Source organism: Betta splendens, chromosome 9 (genome assembly GCF_900634795.4).
Source record: "Betta splendens chromosome 9, fBetSpl5.4, whole genome shotgun sequence".
NCBI lineage: Eukaryota > Metazoa > Chordata > Actinopteri > Anabantiformes > Osphronemidae > Betta > Betta splendens.
In genome coordinates, this window is record NC_040889.2 from 1,005,247 (window position 1) to 1,025,854 (window position 20,608).

The following is a 20,608-nucleotide window of genomic DNA, read 5'->3' on the forward strand; positions in this document are numbered from 1 at the left end:
GCCAGGGATCATGTGAAATCTACATGTGCTGCAGAACAGTATGAGTGAGTATGTATGTACCATATGTAGGCAACTGGCGTCACTGGGGCAACAAGATGGACTCTGACAGAGGTGTGGGGATCACAAATTATTTGCACACTAAAGTTTACAGATGCCTCTATATGCCAGACCATCTAAAATTAGCTAGTGGACCATTACATATCTTTTAATTAAAGGTAAACATACTACATATGTACCGTAGACATAACCAGGAGAAGACAATAGTAAGTTGCTTGGACAGGATGTAAAAAGTCTTAATTTTAGAGGAATTACCAAACCTTTAAGCAAACATCATCAAGTGCAAAACTAAAGTTTTAGGTCATTGTATTAATTGGGCTCCATGGACAACTATGAAAAGTAATCTTTTACTTTGTATCACGGTGGCGTTGTGGTCTAAAGTGACGTACCCACATGCACAGCCCGGGAGACGTACAGGTAAGTTGAAGGAGTTTAATACAGGCGTCGTCAGGATACAGGTAATGGTCAAACACAGGAGCAGAGTGGCAGCGGTACAAAAGACGGCAGGCAAAACGTGTTCAAAAACTGGCAGAAGGTCGGTATACAGTCCTCTCAGTCTGTCCGTTAGTCTCAGGATGGTACCCCGATGACAGGCTGGCCTGAGGTCCCAGGAGAAATCCTTCCAGAATCTAGAGAGGAACTGCGGGCCCCTGTCGAACACGATATCCTGGGGGAACCCATGCAGGCGAAAAATGTGTTCCAACACAGCCAGAGCTGTTTGTTTAGCCGACGGCAGCTTAGCCAAAGGAATGAAGTGGGCCCAACGAGGTCGACGATGGTCTTACGTGCTGAGACTGCAGTTAGCATCCACCTGTGATGTATACCTTGATGTATAGCCAGATGTCGCGCTTGGACCAAGGCCACCAGAACCGTCCCCCATCCACGAACGCGGTCAACTCCAGGATGTCCACTGAAGGGAGAGGCATGGGCCCAGTTAATCACCTTCCCTCTGAGCTTTGGAGGTACAAACGGACGGTTAGGGGGACCCTCCAGAACGACCAGAAGGTCTCTGTTCGCCTCTTTTACCCTGGCTTTGACGGCCCAAGTGACTGCCACAACCACGCAACCGGCTGGGAGGATGGCCTGGGGCTCCTTCGGTTCTGTCTCAGCATCATGGATCCGGGAGAGAGCGTGTCATACCGGCCCCTGGACAGTATGACAGGTGAAAATTAAAACTACTGAAGAACAGAGATCAACGAGTCTGGCAAGAGTTCAAGTACACTTGGCTGTGCACAGGTAATCTATATTTTTATGGTCCGTGCAAACCCGGAACGGCTGTTCAGCTCCCTCCAGCCAGTGCCGCCACTCCTTCAAAGTGTCTTGGACCGCCAATAGCTCTCGATCCCCAATGTCATAGTTTCTTTCGGCTGCAGATAATTTGGGTGACCATCCGTCGGGTCTCTCTGCGAGATTACCGCCCCGATTCCTGAGCTGGAGGCATCTACCGCCACGATGAACTGACAAGCTGGGACAGGCAAACGGAGGATCGGTGCGGAGGAAAACACACCTTGGGAAAGGTAAGAACATGGAGAGGGGCGGCTAACGTGCTAAAACCTCGGATAAACCGGCAGTAAAAAATTAGCGAAAACTAGGAACCGCTGAACCCCTCGTCGGTCCTGTGGTGTCAACCACTCCTCCACCGCCTGCGTCTTTGCTGGCGGATCAGACACCGCCAGTGCACCGTCTTTTTTCTTTTTACTGAGTACCGCTTGAAGGTCGTGATAACCCTCGGGTACTTGGTCCAAACAGATAGGCTCGATAGTGTCCTCAGCCCCCGGTTGCTCTCCCGGGCCGAGCCACAGTCTGTGATGACCCACAACATGAGCAGTCACAATCCGGCCTCCACTCTTCAATCTCCCCTGTTCTCCAGTTCAGCCACGGGTTGTGTGGCCCAGGACGATGGGGGTGATGGCACGTCGGAACAATGAGGAAAACAATCTCCTCCGTGTGGTCGTCCGGGAAGGTTAAGGAGACCAGCGCCGTGTGGTGGGTGACTCACCACAACCGTCGTCCATCCAGTGTGGTGGTCTCCAGCGCCGGCAAAATGGGTGAAGTGGCTACCCCTAGCCTCTCAGCTAGCGTCACGTTGATTAGGCTGGCGTCTGCTCTGGAATCAAGGAAGACGGGTTGCTGGATGAACTTGGTTCTGACTCTGAGGGAAACTGTGGAAAAGGAACGTCCGGGGGCATTACTGCAGATAGTTCGACTCACCACCAACCCCCGGCTTAGTGGTGAGCCTGGCCTTTTACCGGGCAGCCTCACAAAATGGTCGGTCTGGCCGCAGTACATGCAGAGACCACCACTTTTCATTTGTCAATCGGGCGCGGCTGAGTTGCATCGGCTCCTCGGCGTTGTAAAGCACAGGAACGGTGTGTCGAGGCGGAGAAGTTGTGGCCATCACTGGTTGTCGCGGCACCGTGGTCCGGGTGGAAGCCTGGCCGCCGAGAAACCTTCCACTTCTTAGGGTTTCTCCCTCTGACCTCTAGTCCCCAGCAAGGGTCTCGCATTGGTTGTTGCTGAGTCTACAGTTGATCTGGATGGCGAGAGCAATTCATTCAGGTCTCGTGGAAGATCTCGGGCCGCCAGGAAGTCCTTTACTCGACGGTGGAAGACATTCCTTAGCACCGTCGCATCCCATCTCGCCAGGATCCTCAACTCAACTGCATATCTGGCCGTACTTCGTCTCCCCTGCTTGATGCACACTAACCTTTTGGCTGCCTCCCTTCCTGGCGTCACCTCCTAAAAGATCTGCTTTAAGGCCGCCAAGTAGCTGGTGAAGGTTGCCATGCACGCTGATCGATTTTGCCACTCGGTGGTGGCCCAGGCTTCGGCTTCCCCTGCTAGATGGGAAACAGTGAATGCCACCTTGGCTTTGTCAGTGGGGATATCAGAGGCAAATTATTAATATCATGCAATTCAAACTCAATCTCGCACTCAGTGATAAAGGCCCGACAATCACCTGTGGTTCCAGAGAATCTCTGTGGTGCTCAGGGCGAGCTAGCTGAGGGCGAGTTCCGACAGGAGTTCCTCCTGACTTGCAGCACCGTGAGCGAGGTCTTGGAGTGCGGCGTTGGTCCTCTCCTCGTGAGCCTGAAAAGCTGTTCATGAGCCTGGAAAGTGTTGCGCAGCAGGTCGAAGATGGCTGGCTCCATGTTTGGCCAGATCGTACCGTGTCGTTGCGATCTAAAGTGAAGGACCCACATGCACAGCCCAGGACGCGTACAGGTAAGTTGAAGGAGTTTAATTTAAGTGTGTGTGTGTGTGTGTGCGTGCGTGCGTGCGTGCGTGTGTCTCACTGAGGTTTTTTAATAATAATTTGTTGGGCTCCTCAATGCAAGTTTGTGTTAGTTAATGGTGGTGGCTCTTGCACAGAGAGCATGTCTGTTTCCAGCCTCTGCTCCTCCTGCCCTGCCTTGAAAATGCATACGTGCAGTCTCACACGCAGCCTCCTCCGGGGCCACAACCTTTTTCTCACACTAGTAACACAAGGCACGGATTATGAGATTCCCTTCTAGTCTCCATGGCGTTATGAAAAATACAGACGCCGTCTTTTGATTTATGGTTACGCAGCAACTTAGCCCAACCAATTCTGCACACGTTCAAAAGCGGGACGTGTCCCTCCCTTTCCTTTTTTTGGTTTACCTTATTTAATCTCTCCGCTTTACTCAGCGTCTATTCATCACTACGTGATGTCACAGTTAGGTGTGGTCACAGGTGTAGTAGTACTGACAACACCCGTCGCTGATGCATAGCTCACATGATCACAATTAGTCATTCTGCTTGTTTAGCCTGCTACAGTATGGTCTGTACTGAAGGGCTGTGTAACAAAACAAAATGTATTCTATACATTAATTTGGATAAACAATGTATAAACAGAAAGTAAAAAGGTTTAGATGCAGAGTAAAAAGAAAAAAAACAGAGACTATGCAAGAAAAATCTCTTGCAAATTATAATTTATACCCAGTTGAAAATACAAACAAAATAAATTTGAATTGTAAATTTCAATTTAAAAGCCAATAACACATTTAAAAAACTGGGGCAGACATAACAGAATAAAAAGGCTGTTGTGTCAATCAGACATATGCAAGACTGGAATTTTTGTATGTAAAGCATCTAGAGCCCTCTTTCCTATTTTATTGTGATATCATTGACTTCCAGCATATACGTATATCTCAGAATCAGAATCAGCTTTAATGGCCAAGTTTGCACTGGACAACCAAGGAATTATGAATTTGTCTTTGTCCCCTTTTGTGGCAAAAAAACTAATTACCTACATTTTTAATTATAGTTATTTACAAAAACTTAACAAATAAACAAATACACTGCAGCCCGCTGTGTCACATTATGTTTATGTCTGTGAGACATGGTGCAGGTTCTGCTGGTTCTGGTGGTTCTGGGGGTTCTGATGGTTTTGGAGGTTCTGGGGGTTCTGGTGGTTATACTGGTTCTATTGGTTCTATTGGTTCTGCTGGTTCTGGGGGTTCTGGTGGCTATGGCTCTGTGACGCCTGCCAGAGGGAGCTTAAACAGTTTGTGTGCAGGTGTGTGGGGTCAGTGATGCTGACAGCCCGTTTCCTGAGTCTGGACCGGTACAGGTGCTCAATGGATGGAAGCTCAGTCCCACTGATCTTCTCTGCTGACCGGACCACCCGCTGCAGTCTGTGTCTGTCCTGCTTGGTGACGGAACCAAACCACACAGTGATGGAGGTGCAGAGGACAGACTGAACGATGGCCGTGTAGAAGATGGTCAGCAGCTGCTGCAGGTGGGATTTCCTGAGCAAGTGCAACCTCCGCTGGGCTATTTGTGGACAGTGTTTTCTGTATGTGGGGGCCCACTTCAGAGATTGCGGACCCTAGTGGACAGTGGTCATCTCCACAGTCTTGAGCGTGTTGAGCTCCAGCTGGTTCTGACTGCACCACTGGACCAGTTGCTCAGCTCCTGTCTGCATCCAGACTCATCACCGTGCTGGAGGAGCCCAGTGATGCTCATGTCGTCTGCATACTTCAGGAGTTTCACAGACGGGTCTCCTGAGGTGCAGTCGTTGGTACAGAGGGAGAAGAGCAGTGGGGAGAGGACGCACCCCTGTGGTGCGCCGGTGCTGATGGTGCCAGATGTGATGCTGCCCAGCCTCACCTGCTGCCTCCTGTCGGTCAGAAAGCTCCTGATCCAATGGCATGTGGGATCAGGGACGGTGAGCGGGGTCAGTTTATGGGGGAGTATTCCAGGGGTGATTGTATTGAAGGCTGAGCTGAAGTCCACAAACACGATTCTGACAGATGTGCCAGGCAGATCCAGGTGCTGCATGTCTCACTTTGCAAACTGAGCATAGATTAACAGGCTTAGTCAAGGCCAAGGTGATGAAACCCAGGTAGGGAAAACACTAGGCAAGGTCAGGGGGCTGGCAGTGATCGCCAGTTACCAAACAGTTGAGTGACTGCCCATGTGGCAGGGAGAAGGCAAAGTCCAGTCACAAGCTGAAAGTCCAATAACAACACGCATGAAAGGTAAGTAGGGAAATAAGATAAAACGAGGAACGCTGAGGTATCTGGTGATGAGGAGTTGGTGGCTGTGCATACACTGTAGCACAGGTGGGCAGATAAGACAGGTTAGGGAGTAAGGAATGTCTAAGGGGGCAGAGGCACAAACTCCCAACAACAACACAACAAGCTGAACTGGAACTCTGACGTTGTGATGACGCAAAACGGTGCACGTCTCCTCCTCTGATGCGCTCAGTGCAAATCCTCAATGTGCAAATATCCTCTAACAGGTTGCAAAGGGGGTGAAGGGGAGTCATTCTTTAAACTGTAGCGCACATACACACACACACACAAACACAAACACACACATGCGTGGAAGAAAATACACATGTGCTCCTGACCCTACGTTCCTTGAGGCTCATGACGCAGAACTTCAGTACCACTACGCCTCATGGTAAACACAGCAACAGGAAAGTCTGGAGTCGGATTTGACAGGAAAAAATTAAACATGAAAACATAAAAAATCCATGAAAATCTATAATGCAAATGAAAATAAAGGAACATTAAACTGATACGCTATCAAAAAATTAAAAAACCAATACCAAGTTCACTGTCAAAACAAAACTTTTTTTAAAATAAAAGATCTGAATACTCGAAACGCACTCGATTCGTTTGAGCAAATGTATTTTTGACTCTCATTTCTTTCTTGGTTGGTGCTTATTTGATAGTTTAACTCCATCTGTTGCATCACATTATCAACCCACACATTTGTCTTCCAGATGCGAGATTATTAGAAGATGTGTTGAGGCAGAAACTTGCACTGGTGACTGAAGACTATTTGTCATTATGCTCCAACCAATATTAGGATTTATTATTCATCGTGCTGAGTTTTTTTCCTTGCATAACTGTGATGAATGTATCCAAGGGATCCGGCTGTTTGGTGGATGACGGAATGTAGCAGGATCTACAGCTATGTTTTTGCTAAAGAACCTAAAGCAGAGATCACAATCGGCCAATGAGAAAAGAGTCAGGGGGACAAGAGGGAGGGGCTTAAAGACGCACAAGGTCAAACTGGGCCTTTAAAGGGCACAGCAGCAGTTACATAAGGATGCGACTGCATTAGACCAAGATGAGTTTTTTTTTTTTAGAGAGCAATATTAGAGCCATTATGCCCCCTAGCGGCCATAAGGGATACTTACATATGTCATTGGACCTAAGCTCGTATCTGTACTTCATTAGAAATTATTTTCTTCTCTTATTCACTCAACAAAATATCACAATTACCCTATTATTTCATGTTGGACTATTCAATCTAACAGAATGCAAACTCTTTTAACCTAACCAACTTGACAGCAACGTTCTTTTACTTGCTTTTCATTAGATACAGTATATTCATGTAGAAAGTGCTTGAATGACTTAAAAAGGGATGGTGTAAGGGCAGTTAGCTACAGTGTTTAGTACAAAGCAAACCTAAAAGTCAGAACTTTTCACTGTTTCTTTACAAAATAAAAAAAACTCAAAAAACTCAGGCGCCTTATTGACTGTGCGCCTCAGCCGTCGCTATCAGGCCGCACCAAGGAAAATTTCCCAGAGGGGTCTGGGATAAACCACCTCTCCCACAGGTCTGAGTGAACAGCCGGGTAGTTCCACGGCTTGAACGGGCCGTTCCAGTGCAACAGATGCGCCTCCTGGAGGAAGCTCTCCGAATAGTGAGCATCTGGACTCCATCCTGGACACACACAGACACACATTACTAAATATCTCAAGTGTCATTGTTCCAGTTTTCAGTACATAATTCTGTATGTGTACTTGTGTATGTGGATCTCACCCAGGTGTCTGACGTGCCACAGTGGGTCCAGTGTTGTGTATTTGTCATGAAAGACTATGAGCATGGGTGGAGTTGCTACGCCTCCTGCCATGGCACTGCTGTATATGTTCTGCCTGGTGAAGGGAAAACAGAGTAGTAATAAAAGATAAAGTAGAAATAAAGGTGAAAATTATGCGGAAGGCAAAAAGCAAAAGAGACTAATCATCATAAATAAGTCGTTTGAATCCATTTTTGTAAGAATGTGATGAACTGTGAACGTTCCTTGTTATAGAAACCCAGTGAACGAGAAAGGGTTAATGATCCTGATGAGCAAATTAAATATACAACATTACACTACATATACTACACTGTATATTAACTTTGCTCAAACCCCATGCAACTCAGAATGAAACAATGAAATGAAAGCACAGGCTCATATAAGCTGTGTGGAATTCATTAGGGCAGTTTGTGATGTGACTGTACGCTGTCAAAGCCGCGTGTGGATGATCAGGTTCCTGATACAAAGGCCTTACTTGAAATTCTCCTCCATCCATTTCTCTAGCTGCTTGGTGATCTTTTGTTTCTTCCACTGACTAATATCTGCCACAAAGACTCCAGGATTGAAGGAGCAGTCTCTGGGGTCAATGCCCAGGTCTTTAACTTCCTGTTTCCTGTAGTCCAGGAAGCCCATATAGGTTGTCTAGAGGAGAGAACGCTCCAGTTTATTTACAATAACAGGTTACATTCTGCACTACAGTCGTGCTGCTACGTCATCTTAATCATTCATTTGATTTTGAAGCGTCACCGCATCCGTAAGTTTAGGGCTGTTGCTGCAAGGAGCAGACCAACCGCATCCACCTGCATGCCGATGCTGTGCACCATCTCATGTGTGGAAGGGAGGTCACAGTCGGTGGCGAAAGCAGCAGCATGTCCTTGCTTCACTTTGGTCTGAAACAGATGTTTGATGTCTCCTGAAAAGCATGAAAATATGATTATATGAGCATAAACCCCTTGTTTTTATATGTAGTGCACGTACCCTGCACAATGACGTCATCGTCTAAGTATATGACCTTCTTATGACTGATGTCGAGCTGAGGCAAGTAAAACCGCACAAAGTTGAGCTAGAAGACAAACGCACAGATGTTTAAACGATAACAGCTTCACCCGGACAAGGGCAAACGCTCATTTATGAAAGAAAGCAACAAAATGCAATCAAAGCCCGACCGTCCGATGAGATACCGAACGGCTTGCCAAGGTAAGGTCGCTTATTTTTTTTATTTCATTTTTGAACTACTCACTTACCAAACCATGCTGCCTAACTTTAACCATTTAACTTGCTTTTATCCAAAATAATCTGAAACGCTGGGTGGAACCCTTTAGCCTCTTTTTGCCTCCATGTCTGTTTGTTTAATCAAACAAAATACACCTTGTGCTTGTACTTTCGCCAGGTACACAGATACAAATAATAAGATGTCACTATAATATCAATAAAATATGTTTTAAAGATTTCTTTTCAGAAATAGGATCTGTACAATGTTTGTTTCTCTGTGTGGATGAAACTCACTGGATGTAACAGATCAGGGCGTGATGTATCTGGCCTCACTTTTCCTCGTAAAACCATGGGGTTAAACTCCAGTATCTTGTACCTGATGTGTCTAAGCGTGGTCTTCTCAATGTACTGCCTGGGATGAAAAAACTGTTTAAAGTTTAGGTAAACAACATATTTGTCATGAAATACATGGCACGGGTCCCTTCAACTACAAACCATCAGTAACCTTATCAGTCTGACAGTGTCGCGAAGTGTGACGATGTAAAAGAAAACACTGGCGTCGGTGTTGCTGAAGATGCTGTTGATGGTTGCCATGGTTGCACCCACACGCTCCTCTGATGCGCAGATGATGACAGGCACCACGTTGTCAGTGCCTGGGCTTCTCACTGCTGAAGCTTGAGCTTGTGTTCTCTCAGAAGCCTTCTGTGTGACTGGAAGGAATAATTGGAGGGTAATAACAAGCTGACAAAAGACAGACTCTGAAAGATTCTCATGTGAATGTACTTGAGAGCCGACTCGAGGCTCTGAGCAGCGTGCTTCGCAAAAGGAGACACAGCATCAGCACCAGCAGCACCAGCAGGACACGATTAACTGAAACACATGACAATGACTACTTCATCAGTATTTGATCTTCATACAGTACGAATGTGATAAATCCAAGGTAGCGTTTGCCAATTCTCTACATGGCAACATTAATGGCGTACAGACAGGAGCAGACAGAATCCTGGTGGATGTGCATTTTGGCTACACAAGGCCATAAATCATTCAAATTATGTTTGTATTAAGCTTTGTTTACACTTGCTTTTTCTGAGAAGAGCCATAAATTAGGCCAGTTTCCAGCAACATCTACAAAGAAAGAGAAACACAAAGGAATTAAATCATTCAGCAGTAAACCTTTATGGATAAAGTAAAGACTTTTTTCTTGGCTTTAAGATGATTGGAGTGGAAGTTAAAGTTTCAAGATGCCAGCAATTAGTCTCTTCATCAGCAGGGTTCAATGTATGTTTTGCCACTCTTGCTCCCGATCAATTCCGGGGCATAAATTGTAGAGCGAAGTCTCAGCGACTAACAATATTCTTCTGAGCTGCACTCAATTCTGAGGGCGAATGTGGAAGACACGTGTGGCTGCATTTCCTTTAGGAGTTGAGGCCACTTCCTCCTTTCCAGATGCCAGGGATTTATCCAGTAATCTGTTGCCTGCCAGCCATTTATAGCTTTGAAAACTGGAACAACACTCCCTGAGACGCCAAAACTTAGTTTTTATTTACGTTATTTTCATTAATTTCACCATTTTTGCATTTAGAGTATTGTAAGTGATGAAACCTCAAGACATTAGACAGTTCTTAATCTATATTTCTGACACGTGTTGTATGTCAGCGTGTCTCTGACTCAAGCTGCTTTCTCTCAGGCTGGAATGAAACAGAACGTGCAGTTTGTGCCGTGTATTTGTTTCCACAGTGCTTGTCACTGTTTAGAGCAGCTGAGACACATCTGGGACTAATGATTCTCAGCTACACTGTGAGCACAAGGCAGAGCTGCTGACATAATGTTTCTCCATCTGAACATACTGCTCATTCAGTCCAAACTCTTCGAGCTTGTTCCCGTCCCGTCTTGCGTTTCTGGCATCTTCTCAGTGTCTTTGCACTCGTCTTCCACTGAGTGTGATTTGCGTGTTTCTATTAGCTTCATGACACTTCTTCAATTTTGCGGAATAAGTCTACATAAATGTTTTTTTTTGTAAACTTATATGATTCAATAGAATGAGTGCACATACACAAAGTGATAGAAACGGGACTCTCCCTCCTTCTCCCTGAGTGCTGGTGTGTGCAGTAAGATGGGGGTTGGGTGTCAAAACTAAACCATAAAAATCAATCCACTGCAAAACATCAGTAAACCCTAAAAGTAGTTCAACTTAGAACCCGGCAGCATTTCAAAGGATCATCATCTAGCCTCTTCTTTCAAATAGTTCTGAATAAAATTAAAATAATTGTCAATGTCCTGTGCATCAAATACCTGAGAATGCCTAAATATATCTATGTGTATCTGCAAAATCTAAAGCCTATTTAGTCTGAAATGTACTCACGAGAGTAAGAAGATGATGATTGTGGTGAGTCTTGTTGTAAAACCTGAGTACTGAAAATCACCCTCAACGACAATCCCATTTTCTCCCCTCCCACCTTTTTTTAACCTCCCCCCCAGAAGGGACTGATCTTTGTGTACCAGTTGTGAGTTCTCACATTATCTCTCATCATCTAGACAGAAACTGCATTAGCTCAGTCAATTACACAGAAACACCCTAAAACCATCATTCGATTTTGTTGTGTGCAAAGACGTTTGTTAGTGGTTCCCTGTGGAATCACCTTTAAAAAATATATTTTCTTTTCTTTTACGCTTATGTAGTTATGAAACTACCTTTCCCAGAGGGCTAAGCGTTTCAGGGTGCTTAGAAGGACAGCCAAAGATTGTCCACAGTTAAAATTGGTAAGTCACATTCAAATAATGCACTCTCATGCAGGTCTATGCAAATATTAATAATAATAAGTTATCTAAGACCAATAAGGTACTTAATAATATCAAGACAAAGTAGTTTAAATAGGAATCATTTTTATTCCCAACCTATTAATGGCTTTTTTGTGTAACAATAATGCATACCCACATCCTAATAATAAAAATAAGTTTTCTATTATAGTAATAGCCTAATAATATATTTTAATATATTTTTCCAGTTTTTATATCGCTGTAGGATCAGGGACGCAACACCGGGTAAGTTCATGGTTGGCCAATTGCTTTTGCGAGACTAGGCCGAAAAAAGGAAAACAACCTAGCAGCATGTCTGCGTGAATGTTTTTCAGGCCGATCTTCTGCTCAGAATGGATGAAAATTGTTTAAAACAACTGGTGAAGTTCACACAAGACGGACAGCTGGGATCTGTGGAGAAACAGCTGACGTTAGGCGGCTCGGCGGCGCTTCAGGCAGCCAGAGCAAAACACTTCGGTCGCTCAGGGGACACGTTGCTGCACTACGCTGCCAGACACGGTCACGTGGACGTCGTAGATTATCTGTTAAGGCGTGTGGGTATGGATGTGGAGGTATACAACAACGACTACAAGAGACCGCTACATGAAGCTGCGTCTATGGGCCATCACAACTGTGTCGCCTACCTGCTGCGGGTGGGCGCTAAAGTGGACTGCCTGAAGAAGGCGGACTGGTAAGGATGACGTCAGCATTAGGCAAGGGTTTTTTTACAGGCGTCAAAACCAAACTCTCGTGTGCGTATAGTCAGTTCCCTTCGATAGCTCAGTTGGTAGAGCGGAGGACTGTAGTGGCTGCAAGCTGAAATCCTTAGGTCGCTGGTTCGAATCCGGCTCGAAGGAGAACCCTTTTTACTCTTGAACTTCAATTATATGTCAATATGCATATTTCGTATTACGCAATTTTTATGATTTTCACCCAACTACACCATTTAATAAATATATATAGCCTTTTTTGTATAACATTTATCATCCCTACAGTTTATCAGTCTAAATCCACAGGTAAACACGATTTTTACATAGTGTTGACTTGTTTTTAAAAGCACGCTCACTTTATAGCACCTGTGTACAGTGTCCTATGAAGCATAGAAAAAAAATCCATATGTATCATCTGTTTTAATGTAGTTTTCGATTTTACTTGTGTGAATAAGGTGCCAGGTTCCCTCTTTGTGATCCCAGGACTCCTCTGATGATGGCCTGCACTCGGAGAAACCTCGACGTGATCCAGGAGCTGCTACTTCATGGTGCCGACCCCGAGCTGAGGAACAAGGATGGCTGGAATGCGTTTCACATCGCCTGCAGGGAGGGTAATCCTCTCGTCATACAGCACCTGCTTCGTGTCGTGCCGAACGTGTGGAGGACAGAAAGCAAGATACGCCGAACGCCTCTGCACACTGCAGGTGATTCAGTGGGATGTCAAATTCTGATAATAAAATGTGGCTGATTGTAATTCTACACTCTTTGTTCATCCAGCTATGCACGGCTGTGAGGACGTGGTTAGGATCTTGCTAGAGAGGTAGGTATAAACATTGGTATGGGGAATACGTGTACCAAAACCACCTACATATGTTCAAATATCAGTTAGGGAAAAAAACGTAGTTACGTGTGTAATTGGTGCCTGTGTCCAGACAGCTGATGGCTCAGATCTTAAATATTTGTGTGGCTTACCTCAGCTTTAAATGACCTTCTTCCAGATGTGGCTATACCCCAGACAGCACAGACAGCTGCGGAGTCACTCCCCTGATGGATGCTGTCAGAAATGGTCACATCTCTGTAGCCAGACTGCTTTTAGAGAAGCACCAGGTAGAGTGAACTTTAAATCACTTAAATTACAGATCATATATCTTAAATCTTTACAATATGGCTTGTTTGTTCTGCAGGCATCTCCTGCAGCAGCCGACTTACTCGGGGCTCAGTCGGTGCACCAGGTCGCTGTCACTGGTCAGGATCAGGCACTGCAATTCCTAGTCCAGGAGCTTGGTGTAGATGTGAACCAGAGAGCCACTGACATCCAACTCACTGCGCTGCATTATGCAGCAAAGGTTAGATCAGTGGCTGTTTCAGAAACTAGCACCAAAACATCATGTTTTCAATAAAATAAGGGAAATATGTTAGAATTACAATCACTTAATACATAATGCCTTTAGTGTAATTTAAAGTTAGAGTTCCTTAATCACAAATATATATATATATATATGTGTGGGTCCTTGGGCAAGACCCTTCAAGCTACCGCCTGCCTCATATCATGAGAGACAATGAACCACATGAGATACCGGCTCAGACGTTGCCCGGTCTAACAAGGTCTGCGTCAGGTGTTGGGGAACCAGAGCACCTTGGCGAGAAGTGGGCTACTGGAACAAGAAAAAAATGGCTGAGATGCGAGAACAAGGCTCTGTTGGAATGCTACTACTCAAGTAACCCCAGTCAGAGGGGTTACATGAATAGAATGTGCGGTGAATGGGAACGGAGAAACCCACATTCAAGGCTGACTGCGAAGCAACTAGTAGCTCAGTGTTCCAACATCCACAAACGGCAACTGCTATCACAACTTGAGATTCACGAGATACAACACAAATGCTACGGCAAGGGGGAGCCAGGACGCCAGGTCAGAGGGGAGGTTTCACTGTCTCCCCAACCGGAAATTGGGTAGGAAGCCCCAATGAGCACAGACACGCTGAGCGAGGCAGCAACTGGCCTGAAAGATAAGATCATGGCGAGATTGAACAGGCAACCCCGAACCCCACTACAACGGCTAAGTGAAGTACCATCAGAAAGTCTCATGGAAGATGTGAATGCAGCATTGAGAGCGATCCCTACCACAACAATCACAGAAACCAATGAGCTGGTATCTGCTTCAGCATCAGTGATCCTAGAGGTGCTTGGCTATAAGAGCAACCATGGGAGCCATGAGAAACAATACCCACCATGGAAACGAAGGTTGGAGGCAAAAATCAAGGCAGCTCGGAGGGAAGTGAGCCAAATGACAGAGGCCCAGAGAGGTGCAATGAAAAGACCAATGCCTAAGAGGTACAGCCAGATGCCCATACCTGAAGCACTCGAAACTGCCAAGCAAAGGCTACAAGCCTTGGCCAGCCGCCTAAAGAGATACACCAGAGACAACAAAGCCAGACGAATAAACCGGCTGTTCGCAACACAACCTGCGAAAGTGTACTCTCAATGGCAGGGTAATAACAACAGAGCAGACCCACCAAGGCTGGAAACTGAACAGTACTGGAAAGGGATATGGGAAAGGGAGGCATCACACAACAGTGTGACACAACACAAAGTGGCTGGTGGATCTGAGGGAAGACCACAGCAACCTCCCTGAACAGTATCCAGGGACAGTGGCACCACAATGTCTGGTTGGTTCGCCATTACCATTCTGTCAGTCTGGATCTGGAAGTCCCACAGGATCTTGGCTCGCTCGTTCTCTACCACCTTGGGAGGTGTTTCCCACTTTGACCTTGGGGTTTCCAGTCCATACTCCGCGCAGATGTTCCTGTATACTATGCCAGCCACTTGGTTATGGCGTTCCATGTATGCTTTGCCTGCCAGCATCTTACACCCTGCAGTTATGTGCTGGACCGTCTCTGGGGCCTCTTTGCACAGTCTACACCTTGGGTCTTGTCTGGTGTGGTAGATCTGGGCCTCTATGGCTCTGGTGCTCAGGGCCTGCTCCTGTGCGGCCAGGATGAGTGCCTCTGTGCTGTCCTTCAGCCCAGCCCTTTCAAGCCATTGGTAGGATTTGTTGAGATCAGCCACTTCAGTTATGTTCCGGTGGTACATCCCGTGCAAGGGCTTGTCCTCCCATGATGGTCCCTCTTCCAGCATCTCATCCTCTGTTCTCCACTGCCTGAGACATTCACTCAGCACGTCATCTGTCGGGGCCTTATCCTTGATGTACTTATGGATCTTGGATGTTTCATCCTGGATAGTGGCTCTCACGCTCACTAGTCCTCGGCCTCCTTCCTTGCGGCTAGCGTACAGTCTCAGGGTGCTGGATTTGGGGTGGAACCCTCCATGCATGGTGAGGAGCTTTCGTGTCTTAACATCTGTGGTCTGTATCTCTTCCTTTGGCCACCTTATTATTCCCGCAGAGTATCTGATCACTGGCAGAGCGTAGCTGTTTATTGCCCGGGATTTGTTCTTGCCATTGAGCTGGCTTCTTAGGACTTGCCTTACTCGTTGGAGGTATTTGGCTGTTGCCGCATTCCTTGTTGCCTGTTCAAGGTTGCCGTTTGCCTGTGGTATTCCAAGGTACTTGTAATTGTCCTCAATGTCTGCTATTGTTCCTTCTGGGAGTGAGACCCCTTCTGTGTGGATTACCTTGCCTCTCTTTGTCACCATCCTCCCACATTTCTCGAGCCCGAATGACATCCCGATGTCCGAGCTGTAGATCCTGGTGGTGTGGATCAGCGAGTCGATGTCGCGCTCACTCTTGGCGTACAGCTTGATGTCATCCATGTAGAGGAGGTGACTTATGGTGGCCCCGTTCCGGAGTCGGTATCCATAGCCAGTCTTGTTTATTATTTGGCTGAGGGGGTTCAGACCTATGCAGAACAGCAGTGGGGACAGTGCATCTCCTTGGTATATGCCACATTTGATGGATACTTGGGCAAGTGGCTTCCCATTGGCTTCAAGGGTGGTTCTCCACAATCTCATCGAGTTTGCAATGAAGGCCCTTAGAGTTCTGTTGATGTTGTACAGCTCCAAGCATTCAGTGATCCATGTGTGTGGCATTGAGTCATAGGCTTTCTTGTAGTCGATCCAGGCTGTGCACAGGTTGGTGTGTCGCATTCTGCAGTCTTGGGCGACTGTTCTGTCTACCAGGAGTTGGTGTTTGGCTCCTCTGGTATCCTTACCAATGCCCTTCTGTGCTTCGCTCATGTATTGACTCATGTGCCCACTTATCTTAGCTGCGATGATGCCTGACATGAGCTTCCATGTTGTGGAGAGACAGGTTATTGGCCGGTAGTTGGATGGGACTGTGCCCTTTGAGGGATCCTTCATTATCAGGATCGTTCGCCCTTCGGTTAGCCATTCAGGGTGAGTCCCATCCCTTAGCAGCTGGTTCATTTGTGCTGCCAGGCGCTCATGGATTGCAGTGAGCTTCTTTAGCCAGTAGGTGTGGATCATGTCAGGGCCAGGTGCTGTCCAGTTTTTCATACCTAAGACTCTATGTTGGATGTCTGCCACTGTGATAGTCACTGGATTCTGTTCAGGGAGGTTGCTGTGGTCTTCCCTCAGATCCACCAGCCACTGTGCATCACTGTTGTGTGATGCCTCCCTTTCCCATATATATATATATATATATATATATATATATATATATATATATATATATATATATATATATATATATATGAGGTAGATCTGGGCCTCTATGGCTCTGGTGCTCAGGGCCTGCTCCTGTGCAGCCAGGATGAGTGCCTCTGTGCTGTCCTTCAGCCCAGCCCTTTCAAGCCATTGGTAGGATTTGTTGAGATCAGCCACTTCAGTTATGTTCTGGTGGTACATCCCGTGCAAGGGCTTGTCCTCCCATGATGGTTCCTCTTCCAGCATCTCATCCTCTGTTCCCCACTGCCTGAGACATTCACTCAGCACGTCATCTGTCGGGGCCTTATCCTTGATGTACTTATGGATCTTGGATGTTTCATCCTGGATAGTGGCTCTCACGCTCACTAGTCCTCGGCCTCCTTCCTTGCGGCTAGCGTACAGTCTCAGGGTGCTGGAACCCTCCATGCATGGTGAGGAGCTTTCGTGTCTTAACATCTGTGGTCTGTATCTCTTCCTTTGGCCACCTTATTATTCCCGCAGGGTATCTGATCACTGGCAGAGCGTAGCTGTTTATTGCCCGGGATTTGTTCTTGCCATTGAGCTGGCTTCTTAGGACTTGCCTTACTCGTTGGAGGTATTTGGCTGTTGCCACATTCCTTGTTGCCTGTTCAAGGTTGCCGTTTGCCTGTGGTATTCCAAGGTACTTGTAATTGTCCTCAATGTCTGCTATTGTTCCTTCTGGGAGTGAGACCCCTTCTGTGTGGATTACCTTGCCTCTCTTTGTCACCATCCTCCCACATTTCTCGAGTCCGAATGACATCCCGATGTCCGAGCTGTAGATCCTGGTGGTGTGGATCAGCGAGTCGATGTCTCGCTCACTCTTGGCGTACAGCTTGATGTCATCCATGTAGAGGAGGTGACTTATGGTGGCCCCGTTCCGGAGTCGGTATCCATAGCCAGTCTTGTTTATTATTTGGCTGAGGGGGTTCAGACCTATGCAGAACAGCAGTGGGGACAGTGCATCTCCTTGGTATATGCCACATTTGATGGATACTTGGGCAAGTGGCTTCCCATTGGCTTCAAGGGTGGTTCTCCACAACCTCATCGAGTTTGCAATGAAGGCCCTTAGAGTTCTGTTGATGTTGTACAGCTCCAAGCATTCGGTGATCCATGTGTGTGGCATTGAGTCATAGGCTTTCTTGTCGTCGATCCAGGCTGTGCACAGGTTGGTGTGTTGCACTCTGCAGTCGGGGGCGACTGTTCTGTCTACCAGGAGTTGGTGTTTGGCTCCTCTGGTATCCTTACCAATGCCCTTCTGTGCTTCGCTCATGTATTGACTCATGTGCCCACTTATCTTAGCTGCGATGATGCCTGACATGAGCTTCCATGTTGTGGAGAGACAGGTTATTGGCCGGTAGTTGGATGGGACTGTACCCTTTGAGGGATCCTTCATTATCAGGATCGTTCGCCCTTCGGTTAGCCATTCAGGGTGAGTCCGAACCCTTAGCAGCTGGTTCATTTGTGCTGCCAGGCGCTCATGGGTTGCAGTGAGCTTCTTTAGCCAGTAGGTGTGGATCATGTCAGGGCCAGGTGCTGTCCAGTTTTTCATACCTGAGACTCTTTGTTGGATGTCTGCCACTGTCCCTGGATACTGTTCAGGGAGGTTGCTGTGGTCTTCCCTCAGATCCACCAGCCACAGTGCATTACTGTTGTGTGATGCCTCCCTCTCCCATATCCCTTTCCAGTACTGTTCAGTTTCCAGCCTTGGTGGGTCTGCTCTGCTGTTATTACCCTGCCATTGAGAGTACACTTTCGCAGGTTGTGTTGCGAACAGCCGGTTTATTCGTCTGGCTTCGTTATCTCTGGTGTATCTCTTTAGGCGGCTGGCCAAGGCTTGTAGCCTTTGCTTGGCAGTTTCGAGTGCTTCAGGTATGGGCATCTGGCTGTACCTCTTGGGCATCGGTCTTTTCATTGCACCTCTCTGGGCCTCTGTCATTTGGCTCACTTCCCTCCGAGCTGCCTTGATTTTTGCCTCCAACCTTCGTTTCCATGGTGGGTATTGTTTCTCATGGCTCCCATGGTTGCTCTTATAACCAAGCACCTCTAGGATCACTGATGCTGAAGCGTATATCAGCTCATTGGTTTCTGTGATTGTTGTGGTAGGGATCACTCTCAATGCTGCATTCACATCTTCCATGAGACTTTCTGATGGTACTTCACTTAGCCGTTGTAGTGGGGTTCGGGGTTGCCTGTTTAATCTCGCCATGATCTTATCTTTCAGGTCAGTCGCTGCCTCGCTCAGCGTATCTGTGCTTATTGGGGCTTCGTACCCAATTTCCGGTTGGGGAGATGGTGAAACCTCCCCTCTGACCTGGCGTCCTGGCTCCCCCTTGCCGTAGCATTTGTGTTGTATCTCTTCAATCTCAAGTTGTGATAGCAGTTGCCGTTTGTGGATGTTGGAACACTGAGCTACTAGTTGCTTCGCAGTCAGTCTTGAATGTGGGTTTCTCCGTTCCCATTCGCCACACATTCTATTCATGTAACCCCTCTGACTAGGGTTACTTGAGTAGTAGCATTCCAACAGTTCTCTGTTCTCGCATCTTAGCCATTTCTTTCTTGTTCCAGTAGCCCATTTCTCGTCAAGGTGCTCTGGTTCCCCAACACCTGACGCAGACCTTGTTAGACCGGGCGACGTCTGAGCCGGTATCTCATGTGGTTCATTGTCTCTCATGATATGAGGTAGGCGGTAGCTTGAAGGGTCTTGCCCAAGGACCCACACTGGATGCTTATTTGCCCTAACGGGGATTCGGACCGGGGACCACCCGTATACAAATCCAGTGAGCTATATATATATATATATATATATATATATATATATATATATATTTGTCAGTAATGTACTGAAGCTTAGATTATTTATATTTACTATCAACCTTCAACACCGTGTATGTTTAAAGACCACCCTCTAAATCTATCATCTAAATCATCTAAAAAAAGAGGTAGACGGCACAAATCCAATTATACTATTGAAATTTACTCTCTCTTTCCAGGAGGGCCACACATCCACTATAAAATCACTGCTAGACTTGGGAGCAAATCTTCACATTAGGGATAGAAAAGGAAGGACTGGTAAGCAAATACCTCCTCTTTTGGTGTCCCCAGAATGTATTCTTCCAGAATTGTGTTACTGCACTGTGTGAATAAACCCAGTTTTGAGCTAGAGCACTCATCTGCATGCCTCTGATGACACAGACACAAACCAGGGGTGCGTCAAACCTCTTTGGTAGTTGCCTAACTATATCCCAGAGCTACAGCACATATACGTATACATCTGACTCATACATGCCTTGTCAGCCAGATGAAAAAAACAGTGTGTTAATATTCCCTGCATTTTCAGCTCTCCACATGGCTTGCATTGGGCAGCACAAGGAAGCAGCCAAGGTGCTTCTGCAGCTCGGACTCGAAGACTCAGAAGATGCATCGGGCACTACAGCACAGCAGCTTGCAAAGAAACCAGATGTGCTGCAAGTGTTTAAATGTGGCCTATCAGATACCTCGTCAGATTAGACCGTGTAGAATGTGTTAATTATTGTGAAAAACCAAAGGCCCAGGCTTCACCTGGACAATATTGTTTGCCGACGCCCCTGGCAGCTCTTTTGACTGATGTGGTTATTTAAATACTCTGCATACAGATGTATTAAATAAATATTGACACCTAATAATATTAGTATTTCTATAGATTTCCGTTTATTATGTTTTGATACTTGCCACAATCCACTGGATCACTGGTTCTGACAATGAGACAATGAGCCAAACTGCTTCTTGTTGTGTGTGTATATGCTTTAAAATAATTTAATTTCTGTGAACAATAACAATATGTTGACAGGGTAGCTGTTAACAGAATGTTCAG

The 20,608-nt window shown here is 46.4% G+C and overlaps 2 protein-coding genes and 1 non-coding gene across 9 annotated transcripts; 2 read left to right on the forward strand and 1 right to left on the reverse strand.

Annotated features, from left to right (window-relative positions):
- Positions 1 to 4,229: 4,229 nt before the first annotated feature.
- Positions 4,230 to 12,147, reverse strand: glt8d2 (glycosyltransferase 8 domain containing 2). Of its 6 annotated transcripts, none has more exons than XM_055511496.1 (10): positions 12,052 to 12,147; positions 9,693 to 9,736; positions 9,395 to 9,481; positions 9,117 to 9,321; positions 8,906 to 9,023; positions 8,378 to 8,462; positions 8,200 to 8,312; positions 7,875 to 8,041; positions 7,363 to 7,475; positions 4,230 to 7,263 (listed from the first exon to the last, which is right to left on the reverse strand). In XM_055511496.1, the coding sequence occupies exons 2-10, from the start codon at positions 9,709 to 9,711 to the stop codon at positions 7,085 to 7,087; spliced, it is 1,086 nt and encodes a 361-aa protein (XP_055367471.1). In that variant the 5' UTR covers positions 9,712 to 9,736; positions 12,052 to 12,147; the 3' UTR covers positions 4,230 to 7,084. The 6 variants fall into 6 exon arrangements, with proteins under 6 accessions (XP_055367471.1, XP_055367472.1, XP_029019671.1 ...); XM_055511497.1 differs by lacking the exon at positions 12,052 to 12,147 and adding an exon at positions 10,974 to 11,057; XM_029163838.3 differs by lacking the exon at positions 9,693 to 9,736 and having other exon boundaries at positions 12,052 to 12,142.
- On the forward strand, positions 11,315 to 20,425 carry ankrd16 (ankyrin repeat domain 16). Of its 2 annotated transcripts, XM_041072184.2 has the most exons (9): positions 11,315 to 11,371; positions 11,617 to 11,653; positions 11,743 to 12,098; positions 12,601 to 12,821; positions 12,895 to 12,937; positions 13,116 to 13,224; positions 13,302 to 13,463; positions 19,749 to 19,827; positions 20,096 to 20,425. In XM_041072184.2, exons 3-9 carry the CDS (start codon positions 11,761 to 11,763, stop codon positions 20,263 to 20,265), a joined length of 1,122 nt encoding a protein of 373 aa, XP_040928118.1. In that variant the 5' UTR covers positions 11,315 to 11,371; positions 11,617 to 11,653; positions 11,743 to 11,760; the 3' UTR covers positions 20,266 to 20,425. The 2 variants fall into 2 exon arrangements, with proteins under 2 accessions (XP_040928118.1, XP_029017745.1); XM_029161912.3 differs by lacking the exons at positions 11,315 to 11,371; positions 11,617 to 11,653 and having other exon boundaries at positions 11,664 to 12,098.
- Positions 12,177 to 12,264, forward strand: trnay-gua (transfer RNA tyrosine (anticodon GUA)). The gene is given in 2 exon segments: positions 12,177 to 12,213; positions 12,229 to 12,264. It is a non-coding gene; the product is annotated as a tRNA-Tyr (tRNA).
- Positions 20,426 to 20,608: the final 183 nt, after the last annotated feature.

Excerpts from the sequence above, each read along its gene's own strand:
- ankrd16 (XM_041072184.2), top strand. The coding sequence starts at position 11,761 with ATGGATGAAAATTGTTTAAAACAACTGGTGAAGTTCACACAAGACGGA. Across the intron at positions 12,938-13,115 it reads GTTAGGATCTTGCTAGAGAG|ATGTGGCTATACCCCAGACA; the intron begins GTAGGTATAAAC and ends ACCTTCTTCCAG. Across the intron at positions 13,464-19,748 it reads CGCTGCATTATGCAGCAAAG|GAGGGCCACACATCCACTAT; the intron begins GTTAGATCAGTG and ends CTCTCTTTCCAG.
- glt8d2 (XM_055511494.1), bottom strand. The coding sequence starts at position 11,052 with ATGGGATTGTCGTTGAGGGTGATTTTCAGTACTCAGGTTTTACAACAA. Across the intron at positions 9,322-9,394 it reads AGCCTCGAGTCGGCTCTCAA|TCACACAGAAGGCTTCTGAG; the intron begins GTACATTCACAT and ends TATTCCTTCCAG. Across the intron at positions 9,024-9,116 it reads GACACTGTCAGACTGATAAG|GCAGTACATTGAGAAGACCA; the intron begins GTTACTGATGGT and ends TTTTCATCCCAG.